This window comes from Jaculus jaculus, chromosome 4 (genome assembly GCF_020740685.1).
Source record: "Jaculus jaculus isolate mJacJac1 chromosome 4, mJacJac1.mat.Y.cur, whole genome shotgun sequence".
Lineage (NCBI taxonomy): Eukaryota > Metazoa > Chordata > Mammalia > Rodentia > Dipodidae > Jaculus > Jaculus jaculus.
The window spans coordinates 38,791,521-38,808,006 of NC_059105.1; the positions used below are offsets into that span (position 1 = coordinate 38,791,521).

The following is a 16,486-nucleotide window of genomic DNA, read 5'->3' on the forward strand; positions in this document are numbered from 1 at the left end:
CTAATTCTCAAATCTCCATCATAGGAACATAGCATTCAGAACACCTAAGTTTATGGGGGACACCTGAATTATATCAGCATAGTCTTTCTCCCTGCCTCAGCACCCTAGACCCTGTTAAAAATGCCTTCTTGGTTTTGTTTTGCTGTTTGTTTCAGGATTTTGTTTGTTTGTTGTTTCTTCAAGGCATGGTCTCACTCTAGCCCTGACTGGCCTTGAATTTACTCTCTAGTGCTAGGCTGGCCTCGAATTCATGGACATCCTTCTACCTCTGCCTCCCAAGTGCTAGGATTAAAGGTCTTCTTTTTTTTCTCCTCTTCTTTAAATAGCCTTTTTAAATTGTTTCAAAATAGAAAGATTATTACTTATACCTTCAATATCATGTCAGTCTTCCACATAGAACTTAAATTTACAAATTTTAACAAAATATCAAAATCAAATAATTTTATTCCTACCATTATTCTTACTATACATATAATTGTAGTTTGTTTTGAGATTGCTGGTTTGTGGTAAATGTAAAACCATCCCCTTCTGCTTGAATACTCAGGATCCCAGACGCTACACCACTGGCAGCAGCTAGCTCAACCAAACTTGGGAACCATTCTTGATCCACGACCAGGGGTCATAACCAAAGGCTTTACCCAGATGCCCAATGATGTCCTCTACCACATCTCAGATTTAGAGGAGGATGAAGAGGAGGGAATCACTTTTCAGGTTCAGCAGCCTGTTCAAGTGGAGGAAAAACCTGCAGTGTCTGAGCCAGTACCAGGAATCTTCCTACCACCCATTACGTCAGCAGGTGGACCAGTGGCAGGTGAGAGGAGTACTGGTTGAATATAGCTTAGTAATATGTAGTACTTTGCACTGCCATATTGTATGGCCTGCCCCAATTTCAGTGGACTGTAGTCATTATTGGAGATAAGATAATAAAAATCTGTATCAGTTGGATTCCTAATTCTTTCTTAACCAACCTGCATAAACAGATTGACAGATAGATCCACTCAGTTGTTTGCAAATATTTCGGTCTCATGATCCCTTTATAATCAAAAAAATTCTTGAGAATTCTAAAGGGCTTACCCATATAGATTGTATCTATACATATATAGTATCTAAAATCAAACTAAGAAGTTATTAAATATTAGTTCACTTAACCATAGTTATATTACACAGATATAATACTTTTGAGAATATTATGAAAAACAGCTCTAAAATGGTTTTGTTTCATGATTTTACAAGTTCTAAGAAAAGATATCTGGTTTCTCATTATGAACTGCATTCAGTCTGTTGAAATACTATGTTTGGGTTGAACAATGTAAAGAAAATATAGCCTCATGCCATCATGGTGCTGGAAAAGGAAAGGGTATTATAATCTTTTCAGGGAGTGTGGGTGTTCTTTGATGTCAGGCCAAAACTTGGTAAGGGATCATTTATTTTATTTTATTTTATTTTATTTTATTTTATTTTGGTTAATATTTTATTCATTTGCAATGAGAGAAAGAGAGAGCACATTTGGGCATCCTGCTGCTGCAGACAGACTTCAAGTGCATATGCCACTTTATGCATCTAGCTTTACATGGGTTCTGGGGAATCAAACCCTGGCCAGTAGGCTTTGCAAGCAAGTGTGTTTAACTGCAGAGCCATCTTTTGAGCCCAGATTATTTTTTTAATATGTGTGTATGACTGTGTGCATATTAATGTATCTGTGGGTGTGCATGCTCATGTGTGTGGAGGTCAGGGACAGCCTTGTGTGTCATCTTCGGGAGCACCATCTACCTTTCTGCTTTGAGACAGGGCCTCTGACTTGGAGCTTGCCAGTTAGGCCAGGCTGTCTGTCCAGCAAGGCCCCAGGGATCCACTTACCTTTTCCTCCCCAGTGCTGGAATTCAAAGTCCATACCGCCACGCCCAGCAATTTTTTTCTTTTTTGGTGTATGGTGAATACAGTGGGGTGTGTGTGTGTGTGTGTGTGTGTGTGTGTGTGTGTGTGCGCGCGCACACACACACACACACACATGAGTACCATGTCGAATTCAGAGGAAGATACAAGATGTCCTCCTTGGTCACTCTCCAGCCTTATTTCTCTGAGACAGAGTCTCTCACTGAATCTGGAGCTCCCCATTTTTTGGTTAGACCGGCTGACCAGGAAGCCCCAGCAATCTTCTTGTCTCCACCCCCTCAGCGGTGGGGTTACAGGCACAGCGACTTTTTACATGGGTGCTGGGAATTGAACTCGGGGCATTATGTTTGCACAGCAAGCACTTTTATCTGCTGAACCATCTCCTCAGTCCCAGTAGTTTCTTGGATATTTTTAACCATATGAAATCTAAAACCCTGCCAACGAATTTTCATGCTTTGTTACTTTATTTGGCTGTCTTGCCACTTAAATGTATCTCTTTCTCATGCATGGTATGGTTACATGCATCGGTTATTAAATAATAAAAATATTAACACACTGAATTATATAGATAGCCAAATGTTGGCACATCTTATTATATAGTGTATTAATGTCACCACCTAGCTCAACATAAAAAGCTTTAAGTATTAGGAAGTTTTTAAGCTGTCAATAGTGGGTACAAGTTTTCTCCAACTACAATTTATTTGTATTTTTCAAGGAAATGGCTACCAAGGTCTGGTTAGATAACTTAGTAAAGTGCTGCCTTGCAAGTGTAAGGACCTGAATTCAGTCCCCAGAACTTAAGTAAAACTGCTGGGCACAGAGGTACACTTATAATACTAGTGCTGGAGAGGCAGAGACTGGTGGGTCCCTGGGGCTGCTGGCCAGACAGTGTAGCATAATTGGCAAGCTCCAGGCCGATGAAGAATACCTATCTCAAAAAAAAAAAAGTGTTTTGGTTTTTGTTTTTTTTTTTAAGTTAACTACATTCCTGGAATGACACCTGAGTATTTCCTGTGGCTTCCACACATAAGTATTCAAAAAACAAGAAAAGAGAGAAAATAGCTAACTGTGGTGGTTCACACCATTAATCTCAGCCCTCACTTGGAAGGCTGAGGTAGGAGGACCTCTGTGAGTTTGAGGCTAGCTGGGGCTACAGAATGAGTTCAGGTCAGCCTGGGCTTCAGTGAAACCCTGCCTCAAAAAGAAAAAAAGAAAGAGAGGGAGAAGAGGGGAGGGGAAGGAAGTAAAGGAGAAAGAAGAAGAAAGGGGAAAGGGAGGGGAGAAAGAAAGATGCCTGCCAAATGTCTAAGTCTGTTCTTTCAAGTAAAAATGGACTTTCCCTCAGATTTTCAACCTAACTGCACAGATGCCATGGATAGCTGTTTTTTCTGTCACCTGCTTTGCAGAAATAAAACTATCCAAGGGACCTTCAGTGAATGTGGCTTTTTAAAGTACTGCACATGGGGCTGGAGAGATGGCTTAGCGGTTAGGCGCTTGCCTGTGAAGCCTAAGGGCCCCGTTCGAGGCTTGGTTCCCCAGGACCCACGTTAGCCAGATGCACAAGGTGCGCAGGTGTCTGGAGTTCGTTTGCAGTGGCTGGAAGCTCTGACGTGCCCGTTCTCTCTCCCTCTCTCTCTCTCTCTCTCTCTCTCTCTCTCTCTCCCCCTCACTCACTCTCACTCTTTCTCTGTCACTCTCAAATAAATAAAGAACAAAAAAAATTAAAAAAAAATAAAGTACTACACATGTATAATGATGAAAAATACAGACGTAATTTTGGGATGTTGTTTTAATTTGTAGTAAAGAGCCAGCACTTTTACTCACCATTGCTTTTATACCAGCAGTTCAGCTGCCAGTCCCATCAAAAAGAAAAGGCCCCGTATCCTGTTAGTACCATGAAAAGAATTTCCACAAATGACACGCCACACTTAAGAAGCAGGGGAGCACTTTGCCTGGGTACTTTAGATGACTAGATCTTGATTTTATTTTTATTTTTAATGTATTTTTCAGAATGTGTTTCTTTTTCTCTCACCTCTAAGCTATTTCATGCTCTTTTATTTATAATTTTTAAGTATACAAAGATTTGGCTATGTACTAACCAGTTAATACTTGTATAATCTGTATATTTCCATATTTGGGATTTTTTTCCTACAAAAGACCTTTCCATAAATTCTGTATTACTAACAAATGATGAGCCTTTTATGTTATTAACCTAGTCTTTCAATTCTGTCTTGGCTTCGTAAAAGTCTCTATTTCAGTTGCAACCTCAAACCCAGGAAAGTGTCTGTCATGCACGAACTCGACATTCACCTTCACCACCTGCAGAATCTTACATCCTTCTGACGTCACTCAGGTTACCCCTAGGTAAGAGAGCTTGGGAACTCTGGGGCCTTGCAAATTTAATTTTTAAATTACCTTCACTCAGAATTCCTGGAATTTTTATTAATGTTATATGACTTCTTATCTTTAGATTTACACATTGTATTTTCTCATTTGATCATTATAACTTTTTGAAGCATGTACAATAAGTGAGTTTGTGCTGGGCAAAATGAAATTGAGACATAGAAAGTTAGGGTGATTGATCCAACAGCAGATAACTATATGTGACCCACCTGAGATGTGCCCAAAGGTAGCCAGGCTATGTTTGAGGAGGCAGGCCTCCACACAAGGCTACCCACACTTCTGACACCACCTGCTAGTTCAGGGGGCTCTTGAGACCCTTTCAAGTTCAGCAGTTTACTAGAAAGACTCACAGAAAGCTGTTATACTTATGATACCACTTATAAGAAAAAAGATACAGATTAAAGTTATCCAAACAAATACTTAAGAGGGTATGTATAAAAAGTATGTATATTAATAAAAATAATGTATATGAAAAATAAAATAAAAACCTACTTAAAATAACAGCACATAGAAAAAGAAATACTTAACACTCCAGGGCTTTTATGCATAAAGTTTATCTTGTTCTTAGGATTCATTACAGTGCATCTAGAGTATTGCAAACCAGAAAAATTTGCCCCCCAAATGTCAGTATGCAAAGTTTCTGTAGGTCTCCACCATGTGGGCATGAGTACTTGGTTACCCTCATGGTGAATTCCAGCCTCCAGGTCAGCTGATGCTGCATGACCCACATTCTTATCCTCAGCACAGTGTTTTTCTTGGCATGACCAGCCCTCACCATAAAGGTATGGCCAGGTCTATCCTAAGCTCTAGTGTGACATTTCTGTCAGTTGTGACATTGATTGTCTTCTCAGAAGCAGAAAACAAAGGCCAGGACTCTCTGGGCCAAATGACTTACACCACAAACCCATAGGCGTCTCTTAATAAACTCCATGAGGCAATTTCTATCCTGTCAGTTCCAAAAGAATCTAAGGTACATTGATTGCTGTAGTGATAGTATTAATTTGAAATAGAAAAGATAAAGTTACAAAGAAAGAAAACTTAGTATTTAAATTGTACCATAAAGTTTTGTAAACTTGCTGGGGTGATTCCTGCATTTGAGTCTTACCATCCTAACTGCCATCATGAAGGGAAGTAAGGCTGTGACTCGAGGGTCTGTAAGATAGAAGCAAACCAGTGGCTTACGGAAGCACTTGGATAATGTCCAGTCAAGGACCCAGTAAAGCCTAAGCTGAACATATTAGCAAGTTTTCTATATTATTCTGTAGACACCAAGAAAAGTTTCATAAAATTGGTTCTTTCTTGGAAGAAGTTTTAATTTAGGTACATAACTTGAGGAAGGACAAGTGATTCCACAGTGCAATAGAAATGGAATAGGAATAGACTTTCAATCAGAGGCTCTTAGCAGCACTGGTTTGACCAAGAAGTCAACCTTGCTCAAATGTTGCTTCTTTTATGTAAGCTGGTACTCAGGACAGTTTATTTATTATATTAATCTTAAGCTTGCATTTGATCATTCATATATATGTATATATATTCCCCCCCTCCCCCAGAGGTAAGGTCTCACTTTAGACCAGGCTGACCTGGAATTCACTCTGTAGTCTCAGGATGGTCTTAAACTCACAGTGATCCTCCCACCTCTGCCTCCCAAGTGCTGGGATTAAAGGCGTGTGCCACCATGCTCAGCTTGTTGTATATTTTTAAGTTTTGATACTGTGATACATGTAGTCATTTTGTGCTGAAATGAAAGTTTACTAAATATGGTAACATTTTCTCAGTGAAGAAAGTCATCTAAAAAAGAATCGTCTGCATTCCATCCCCATTTTCTTAAGGATATGATTTAATATTTAGCTTTTCTTCTTAACTAAGCATAAAATATTAAGAAAATTTCTAATAGCTATCAAAATTTTCAATTATTATTTTTATGATACTAACACATAACCTTATTTTTGTTTTAATGAGTTCAAATTATTTTTTTTTATTAACTAGAAACTTTGTATGAACAAATCATGTGTTGGTACCATTCCCTTCCTCCCCGTCCCCATTACACTGAGGGCCCTCCTCAGTGGGGTTACTGGTATTCACCATGGGGCTGTGGGTTATAAGTTGTAAAAGCAGCAGTCTTGGTTTCGTCAATTTTCTTAATTGTTTTCTTGGTTCCCAATTCATTAATTTCAGCTCTGATCTTAATTATTTTTTTCTGTCTGGAACTCTCAAGGTTGGATTGTTCTTGTTTTTTTTTTTTTCCAGTACCTTTAGGTGTATACTTAAGTTGTTAATTTGAGGTCTCTGTTTTTGTTACGAAGGCATTTAGTACTATGAATTTTCCCCTTAGGGCTGCCTTCATTGTGTCCCATAACTTTGAGTATGTTGTGTTTTCATTTATCATTTAGTTCTACAAGTTTACAATTTCCTTTTTGATTTCTTCCATGACCCATTCATTGTTTAATAGCATGTTGTTCAGCCTGTATGAGCTGGTGTAATTTCTGCTGCTTCCCTTGATATTAATTTCTAGATTTAACACATTGTGGTCCAATGTGATGTAGGAAGTAACTTCAATTTTCCTGTATTTGTGGAGGCATGCTTTATGCCCTAGTATATGATCTATTTTGGAGAAGGTTCCATGGGTTGCTGAAAAGAATGTGTATTCTGTGGAATTAGGGTGGAATGTTCTGTAGATTGTCTAATTGATCTATGGTGTTATTGAGATCTATTATTTCCCTGTTGTTTTTTTCTTGGATAATCTGTCTATTGATGATAGTAGGGTATCATCTATGATGGTACTGGAATTTTTTTCTGGTTTGTTGTCAAGTAAGTTTTGCTTTATAAACTGGTATACCTTCATTTGGTACATAAGGATTTATGACTGCGATATCCTCTTGTTGGATCAATTCCTTGATGAATAAAACGTGTCCTTCTTTGTCTTTTTAAATTACTTTTGGTTTGAAATCTATTTTGTGAGATATTAATGTAGCTACACCCACTTGTTTTTTATTTCCAATTGCTTGGAAAATCATTTTCCATCCTTTGACCCTGAGGAAGTGTCTATCCTTAGTGGTGTGGTGGATTTCTTGAAGAGAGCAGATGGAGGCTGAGCCAGCCTGTTAACTTGTGTCTCTTTATGAGTGAGTTAAGACCATTAATGACTAATGTTACAACTGTCAGACTTAATATAATGTAATCCCTGCCATGTTGGAGGCTTTAAGGGTTTGGCTGCTTTCTTGGGCTTTGAATGTTTTTATGTCTGCTCTAGTTTTGGTTGTTTCCTCCTCTGGTAGGCTCTTGAGGTTGGTTGTTCAACTGTTCTGTGTGGATTATTCCCTAAAGTATTCTCTGTTGGTTTGGCTTTGTGTCCATGTAATTACAGAGCTGACTTTTATCATGGAAAAATTTTCCTTTCTCCTTCTATTGTGAGGGATGCTTTTACTGGGTATAGTAGTTTGGATTGGAAACCATAGTTTCTTAGATTTTGAAGTGCTCCATTCTAAGCCCTCTGGGTTTCAGGATCTCCATTGAAAAACCTGAGGTAATTCTAATGGAATTGCCTCAGTATGTTGTGTTGTTTCTCTCTGGCTACTTTTAGCACTCTCTCTTCGTTTTCATTATTTAGAGTTTTGAGTATGGTGTGCCTCAGAGAGTTTCTTCCTTGGTCCCGTCTGTTTAGTGTTCTGTGAGCTTCTTATATCTGGATGGGCCTCTCTTTTGAGAGGGTGAAAAAGTTTTCTTCAATAATTTTATTTAATATGTTCTCCATGCCTTTGACGTTAATTCCTTCCCCTTCTGATATACCCATGATTTGAATGTTTAGTCATTTTAGGGTATCCTGCAATTCCCTCACATTTGGTTCATATAATTTTTGAACTTATCAAAGTTTTTGGACTCCTGGACCATTTCTTCTGTCTTTTCTTCCAGATCTGAGGTTCTGTCCTCTACATGATTAACTCTGTTAATGAGGGTTTCTAAGGAGGCTTTTACAAGCTCTATTTTATCTTTGTTATCTGTTGCATTTTTCTGTGTCATATCCAACCCTTTATTGAATTCTAATTTCAGGTTGAGGTTTTATATTCTTGGTGTTTCTTGGAATTCGTTCTTGGATCTGATCATGCCTTCATTGAGCTTACTCAGCTGATAGTTGAGATCTTCTATTTGTTGATTCACCTTCAATTCATTTATCTCTCTTTTAGAGATCTCTCTAGTTTTTTTCACTTATATTAAGCCAAATGAAGAGAGCTGTGTGTTGTAATAGATGAATTTGTAGCTTTTTATTTATGAGATTGTTGGGTGTTTTGATGACTTGCTTCTTCCATTTCTGCTATTTGTTTGGTGAGGGTCTCATTAAGTTTATTTAATAAGCTTATCATGGTTTCATTTTGTGATTCTATTTCTGGTGTCTCGTATGTTTTCATTGAAGACTGACATTCTGGGACTAGGTGTTCTTGGTAGAGATTGCTCAGCTTGTTGTCCTGCATTTGTTTTTTGTTTTGTTTTGGTTTTATCTTGCATTGAGGTTTACCCATCTTGGGGAAGATGTCTTGTTTTGTTAAGGAGGAAGCAAAAAGTAGCCCTTGTCAGATCTTGAGTGAGTGTTCGATTTGGGGTTTGAACCAGATTGGAGTCAGATGGCATTATATCCACAGATGCGCAGGTTGTGAGCCCTAGGCTGGTGGCTGGTACAAAAGTGCACTGGTGTCCAAGTGGCAAGCCCAAAGGGTCTTCAGCCCAAGATCACAGCAGTGCCACACCCTTGAGCTCAGGAGCTACTCTGCAGCATGAGCACCTGTCCCAGCTCCCCCACTGTACCCCAGCTGCATTTGTTGGAAAGGTTGCACTGGTACTACCCTGGCAGGCACATGCCGACCACTCCTGCACCTGCTCACTGGTCTCCACTGGAGATCAGCAGGACCTTCCACCATGCATTCATAGCAAGCAGACCACCCACTCCCACACCCCACACCAAGGCACCAGCCTTCATTGGAGCATAGAAACATCTTCAGCCTGGAGTATGTGGAATTTAGGGGATTCGCTTACCTGTGCACGTTAAGAATGGGCTACTCCAATGCCATCTTTTGCAGTGTGTTTATTCTGTGCCATTATGTGGTCTTGGGGGTATGTTTTTGGTATTATGGCTCAGTTAAGAAACTTTGGATTTTGAGGATGTTTGAACATCATTAGGATTCATTTAAAAATATGGGAACTTTGGGCTGGAGAGATGGCTTGGCGGTTAAGCGCTCGCCTATGAAGCCTATGGACCCCGGTTCGAGGCTCGGTTCCTCAGGTCCCACGTTAGCCAGATGCACAAGGGGGCGCACGCGTCTGGAGTTCGTTTGCAGAGGCTGGAAGCCCTGGCGCGCCCATTCTCTCTCTCTCCCTCTATCTGTCTTTCTCTCTGTGTCTGTCGCTCTCAAATAAATAAATAAATAATGAACAAAAAAAATTTAAAAAAAAATATGGGAACTTTTAAAGATGGACCAAATGCATTACATTTTACATCATGGATGGTTATCAGTTTATGGGGACCAGAGGCAGAATGTGGTGGTTTGATTCAGGTGTCCCCCATAAACCTAGGTGTTCTGAATGCCAGGTTCCCAGCTGATGGAGATTTAGGAATTAATGCTTCCTGGAGGCAGTGTATTGTTGGGGGTGGGCTTAAGGGTAATATAGCCCGTTTCCTTTTGCCAGTGTTTAGCACACTGTCCTTTTCTTATTTTCCACCTGATGTTGGCTAGGGAGTGATGTCCACCCTTTGATCATGCCGTCATTTTCCCCTGCCATCATGGAGCTTCCCCTTGAGTCTTTAGGCCAAAATAAATTCATCCCCCTGTCAAAAAAAAGAATGGGCTACTCACCAGAGCAAGCACAAGCCTTGGCATGAGCCCGAGATTCTGCGCTTTGTGTCAGGCTGTTTTGCCCCAGCGTGCATCACCTGCCCCATGGGGTTGGTCCCCTGCCGGAGTGGGTGGGTGTGGAGGAAGGCCAGTCGCCCACCCGCCTGCACTCAGCTTGCCCAAGTGGAATTTGGGCAGGCAGCAGTCCAGCGCAGTGTAAAAGACTGGTAGGGCTCCTGACTTTGTGCCCTAGCTGTGCCGCAGAGCGCGTAGGAATCAGCAGATTCCCTGAACGTGCACTCCCACACCCACCCATTTGGGATGTATACTGCAGCACCCCAAATCTTGCCTTATTTCACCCCTGGAATCTGCCATCTTGACTGAAAGTCTGCAAATTTTCCCTTTAATTTTCTAGAAGTACGTGTTCTAAGTAGAGGTTGAAAAAATTGCTTCATGGAAATCCACACATTACTATGTTCAGAATTAAATTTCTCGAGAAAATAGAAGTTTTTCAGTGATGTAAAACTGAGAAAGCATTCTCTTTAAAAGAACATTTTAAGCCGGTTGTGGTGGCACACACCTTTAATCCCAGCACTTGGGAGGCAGAGGTAGGAGGATCTCTGTGAGTTTGAGGCCACCCTGAGACTACATAGTTAATTCCAGGTCAGCCTGGACCACAGTGAGGCCCTACCTCGAAAATCCAAAATAAAATAAAATAAATAAATAAAGAAAGAAAGAAAGAAAGAAAGAAAGAAAGAAAGAAAGAAAGAAAGAAAGAAAGGCAAAGAAAAGAACATTTTAAGTCCAATTATGAAAGATTGTTTAGAGTACTGTTTACCATAGATTTTGTTTCATAGTATATTTCACTTATTAAATGGAGCTATTAATAAAAATTAACAGCTTGAAATTGCTTTTGATTATTAACCACTCTCTTCCACTTTTTCTCTAAGCTCTGGGTTCCCTTCACTGTCCTGTGGAAGTAGTGGGAACAGTTCATCAAACACAGCTGTGAATTCTCCTGCCATGTCCTACAGACTCAGCATTGGTGAATCCATTACGAACCGACGAGATTCTACCATAACCTTAAGTACCACCACAAGCCTGGCCAAGCTTCTGCAGGAGCGAGGCATCTCTGCTAAAGTGTACCACAGTCCGATTTCAGAGAGTCCCCTCCTCCAGCAGCTCCCTAAGACCCTGGCTACCCCTTCCACGCCAGCAAATTCTCCATCACATTTACCATGCCCTTCTCCCTTGCCATTTGAGACACGAGTGCATGTCTCTGAAAATTTTTTGGCTTCCCGACCAGCTGAAACATTCCTCCAAGAAATGTATGGCTTGAGACCTTCCCAGAATCCCCCAGATGTTGGCCAGTTGAAGATGAACTTAGTGGACAGACTGAAGAGACTAGGAATAGCCAGAGTGGTCAAGACCCCTGAGACCCAGGAGAAGGGGAAAAGCCACGAGGCAGAAATTGGTCTTCAAAAACCAGACTCTTCTGTTTATTTAAATTCAGGTAGCAAATTATTGGGTGGACTGAGACGGAATCAGAGTCTTCCGGTCATGATGGGAGGCTTGGCTGCCCCGGTTTGCACATCCTCGCCCAAAATGGGTATCCTGAAGGAAGACTGAGGCTGTGCATTAACTGAGCCTTGGTACAGATGTGCACATGAAGGAGAGAGCTGCACCGGTACTTCAGTCCTGCCTAAGGAAAGGAAAGGAATGCTGTAGAAGGACTGTGGATGTGGAGAGGCTGTAGAGGAGGAATGCAGACAATTGGGATGAGGTCTGCGCAGATGAAGTTGAGTAAGTCGGACGTGTAAGAGTGGGTCGTGAAGTGTTTGGAGATAGGAAAGAGAGGATTAAGATGCCCTTCAGCTGAATTTTCTTGACTTGAAAATAAGAAATGAATAGAAAATAAGTCTAACCCCATTGAAACATGCCAGCAATGCTGACGTGCTGGCCCCTCTACCCCCAGTGAGCACGAGCAGGGAGAGTCTGCCTAGAAGGACAGCAGGAAGAGGATTGGCTCCAGCTGTTCTGAAGGGTTGCTGCAAGGAGCCTGTCTGTTACCGAGAGAGTGTCTTGATGCTCAGCACTTCCCCGCTGACGTGTGGTCAGATGACCGGCCATTTACTGATGCGCTCAGCGTCAGCAACGCCAGAAGTGTTCTCATTGTCATTACATCACAAGTGCAGAGTTTCTGTTTTCAGGCCTTTGAGCCACAGGGAACCTAAACACCACCCAAATTCCTTTATATTATGATTACTAAAAGTTCACTTTTTAAATTTGTATTTTTATATAATATCACAAAACTAAAAAAATTATGTAAGCAGGCTTGGGAAAGGATTTGCTTTAAGAAGGAAAGTATAGGTAAATTGAATCAAGGAAATGTGTTTTTAGAATATTTCTTCTGGATAATACAGTAGCCAAGGAACACAAACATAATTGCATCTCTTAAGTTTCCTTGGAGGCTGGAAGGGGTTAAATCAGAAGTGCAATCACTAGGAATTAATTATGTTGTGTATTTATATATGTAAAAATGTTAAGGAAAGTTAGCTGCAGCTAACTTTTTCCAAAGTGTGCTATGCATATTTTTAATGAAACATGTATTTGCACAAAAATTCTCAGGCACATTAAATTATTATAAACTGAAGTAAGACCCAGGTGTCTGCTTTGAGAGTGTGTTTTTGTTGGATCTATGTTGTTGTTTTCCTCATGTAAATCAAAGCACATGACCTAATTCTTGGTATCTGTAGAATTAGAGAAAACTTTTTTTGTGGGGAAGTTTAGACTTCTTTTCCTCTGGGATTCTTTTTTACAAGCTGACAGGACAAGTGAAACTATACAATTAGGTTTCAGCAGTCTGTAGTGTGACGCAGGGCTCTGAACTAGGAAGAAACAGGTCTGTTTTCTGAGTGGCTCATCAAGGTCTGCACCTCATCAGGTGACTTGGCTTTGTCTCCATGGGCTTGTTCTGGAAGAAATACCATCGCATGAAAGACGGCACAGGGAGAGGGTGAGGGAGGAGACTGCGTTGTTCATGAGCGTGTACTACTTGGTCTTTTTGGTGCTTAATTTGTAGATGTTTTTCTCCTTTGTCCTGAGAAACATTCTTGAGCAACCTCCCCTACATAAAAACTAACACCGTGCAATGATGAGAAGGTACGGGCTTTCTATATTTTCTAGAATCTTTTAGTGTAATTTTTCTAGGTAAATTTCTCAAAACCAAAAGGTGGAGAGAGACTCCCTCTCTCACGCTCACTTGGCCAGGCTGCTGTCAACAGCACACGCACACAGCCGCAGAGGACTCCACGTCAGGGAGGGAATGGAGCCGGCACTGAAACAATCGTGATCGCATTTTCTACATATTCCAACTTAACTTTAAAAAAAAAATTGAATTTCTACTCTATGAATTAACTCGGGGGTGCTTCCTTTTGCCAACTCTTTAAAGAGTGTTTTATTTATTCCCAAAGAAAATAATTTTCCTGTTGCTCAAGCATGTGCAGTTTCCGGGAAGCATCAGGAAGTAGGAGCACAGAGGGTCAGGAAAGTAGAAAGTGCTAAATGATCCGATGGACGCGTGTTACGTAACCTGCTGTAAGTGAAGGTAAATCTCGTGGTGTGCCATGTTGAGTATAACTTGTCTTTTCTGTTAATAATCAGGCCTACATGGTCACTGGAGGCAGCGTGGCATCTTAGCCAAATCAGCACATCTAGCGAAAGAAAAGCAGGCGCAGTCTTCTGAGGGTTACACGGACAATGGTGTTCTGTCTAAAGCCCAGCTGTGTAGACTAGGGCATGCTTGTCCCTCAAAATGAATCCAGTCTTAAGACTGGGTTTTGTGGGGGTTTTTTAAAAATTATTTTGGTACAGCCTGAGAATCTTGTCACATCAAAACTGCAAAGTATAGCAAGGAAAAGTGGAGCCTTACGGCTAGCTCCTCTCCAGTTTTCGTTATGGCTGATACTGCTCGTGGTTTCCTTTCCTCGGCCGTATTAGAGGTGTAGACTTTCATACATGTGTGGGAAACCCATTTTTCCTGCTTCAACAAGATTTTCAATGATTCTTTCTCAGGTATTTCTGAGTATCCTCTTAACCTAATGGGAGAGATGATCTTCGTGAGCTCAGAGCTAAAATTCTCCTGAATTATGAAGGTTCTAAATCCTATGTAAATAGCCTAAGTGGAGATCTTTAGGGATAAGTTAATGATCATTATTAGTGTTTTTTTTAATTTAAGTTTTATCCTTGCCCTTGGTCTGACATAAATGATGGGACTTTGGTAAGAGAGGAAGTAAGTTAGAGGCAGCTCGCAAGAAACTATTCTCTCTAGAAAGCATATTTTACACAGTATTCAAACTTGTTATTATTTCTGGCCATTCTAGAACATAATTAATAGTGTATGGTTCTAACATCAACGTTTGACATCGGGAACTATGGCTGTCAGTGTCTGGTGGCCCTCTCAGCTGTCAGATGCTCAGGGACCTGTGTTCAAGTACTCCGCAAGGCTTTGACAGGTCACACTGCATAGCACAATCCTAGGAGTAACATGAGGTCCCTCTGGGGCTCCAGGAAAATGCAGCTGTGTGGTATGGGGACTTGCCTTTGTCAAGCAGCTCTCTGTGCACCTTGCTTTGCTTTGTCAAATGTAAATCAGATAATAAACAAGTAGCTTCTTACATTGCTTGTGCCTCCCTGTGGTTTCTGTCACACTCTACAGTTAATCCTGCATGAACTTTATACGTTATTTTTAGTTAGGAAGCAACCTCCATTTGTCTAAAAACAAACCAGTAATAGTCCTAAGTAATAAAACTGGATCTTAGTAGATATCATAGATTAAAAAAAAATAGACGAGGCAATATCACTATATGCCATAATAGCACCATAGCAAAGTAACAGCATCCAAAAAAAAAATCAGAATAGGCTTGGGAAATGGCTTAGCAGTTAAGTTGTTTGCCTGTGAAGCCTAAGGACCTTGGTTCAATTCCCCAGGACCCACACAAGCCAGATGCACAAGAGGGTGCATGCATCTGGAGTTCGTTTATAGCTGGAGGGCCTGGCACACCCATTCTCTTTCTCTCTGCCTCTACCCCCCCCCTCTGAAATAAATAAATAAAAATTTAAAAAAATTTTAAAAATCAAAATACCATCATTGTTAAGCAGGCACTAAACATGAGAAGACTTAAAGGGTGAAGCAATTCTTTTCCTATTCAGTTTTCTGTTCACACTGACAAATATTGAAATTTGTTTCTAGGGCTAGAGAGATGACTTAGCACTTAAGGCACTTGTCTGCAAAGCTGAAGGACCCAAGTTCGACTCTCCAGGTCCCACATAAGCCAGATGCACAAGGTGACACAAGTGTTCGTGGTGGTACACACACCTGGAGTTTGATTGCAGTGATTGGAGACCCTGGTGTGCCAACTCTCCCTCTCTCTTTCGCTCTCTCTCTCACTCTCACTCTTGCTCTCATATAAGAAGGAAAGGCCAGGCTGTTGGTCTTGCCTCAATAAAAAGGTAAATTTGTTTCTAAGAAACTAAATGTGAACAGTATTGAACTCAGTAGAAAAGACTGTTGGATGGTCTCTCCTTTCCCCACAACTTAATTTTTACATGTTTTCTTTTGTTGGAGGTCCTGGGGCACTGAACCTAGAGCCTCAGCATAGGCAAGCACTCTACTGCTGAACTTTATCTGAGGCTGAATTTCTTTTTTTATTTTTACATATTTGAGAGAGAAAGAGACTGAGTATGGGTGTGCCCGAGCCTTCTGCTACTTCAAACAAACTCTAGACTCATGTGCCACTTTGTGTATCAAACTTGACGTGGGTACTGGGGAATCAAACCGAGAGCGACAGACAGAAAGAGGCAAAGAGAAAGAAAGAATGGGCATGCCAGGGCCTCCCATCACTGCAAATGAACTCCAGATGCATGTGCCACCTTGTACATCTGGCTTACATGGTGTATTAGTCAGGGTTCTCTAGAGGAACAGAACTGCTAGAATGAATTATTTTAAAAAGGGAATTTATTGGATTAGTTTACAGTAATCCAATAGCAGTTGCAGGCCCAAGAAGCTGTTAACTGCCCAGTCCACGTGGCCAGATGCCTCAGCAGTCCCAACCCGGCACTGCAGATGGGGCTGGAAGGCCTGGAGGATCCTGAGGAGCCGCTGGGTTTCCATCCATGCGGGTCTTCAGTTGATGCTGGTCTTCAGTCCACGCTGGTCTTCAATCCACGCTGGAAGGTAGCGAGCAGCTCGGGCAGCCAAGTGGGGGGAAGGAAGGGAGGAAGGGGCTCTTTTTACCCAGAGCTCCCTTATATCACGTCCCCCTCTGAGCGGGGCCGCCCACTCTGGGGTAAGGGCTCACTCTGGGGAA

General features: G+C 41.1%; 1 protein-coding gene across 3 annotated transcripts in view; it reads left to right on the plus strand.

Moving 5' to 3' along the window:
• Nucleotides 1-14,799, plus strand: part of Trak2 (trafficking kinesin protein 2) — a 76,918-nt gene extending 62,119 nt beyond the window's left edge. For all 3 annotated transcript variants that reach the window (XM_045146972.1, XM_045146969.1, XM_045146971.1), the window contains exons 14-16: nt 545-811; nt 4,140-4,257; nt 11,069-14,799. In XM_045146972.1, the coding sequence (XP_045002907.1) occupies nt 545-811; nt 4,140-4,257; nt 11,069-11,747 (1,064 nt within the window). In that variant the 3' untranslated portion in view covers nt 11,748-14,799. The remainder of the gene's footprint in view (nt 1-544; nt 812-4,139; nt 4,258-11,068) is intronic.
• Nucleotides 14,800-16,486: the final 1,687 nt, after the last annotated feature.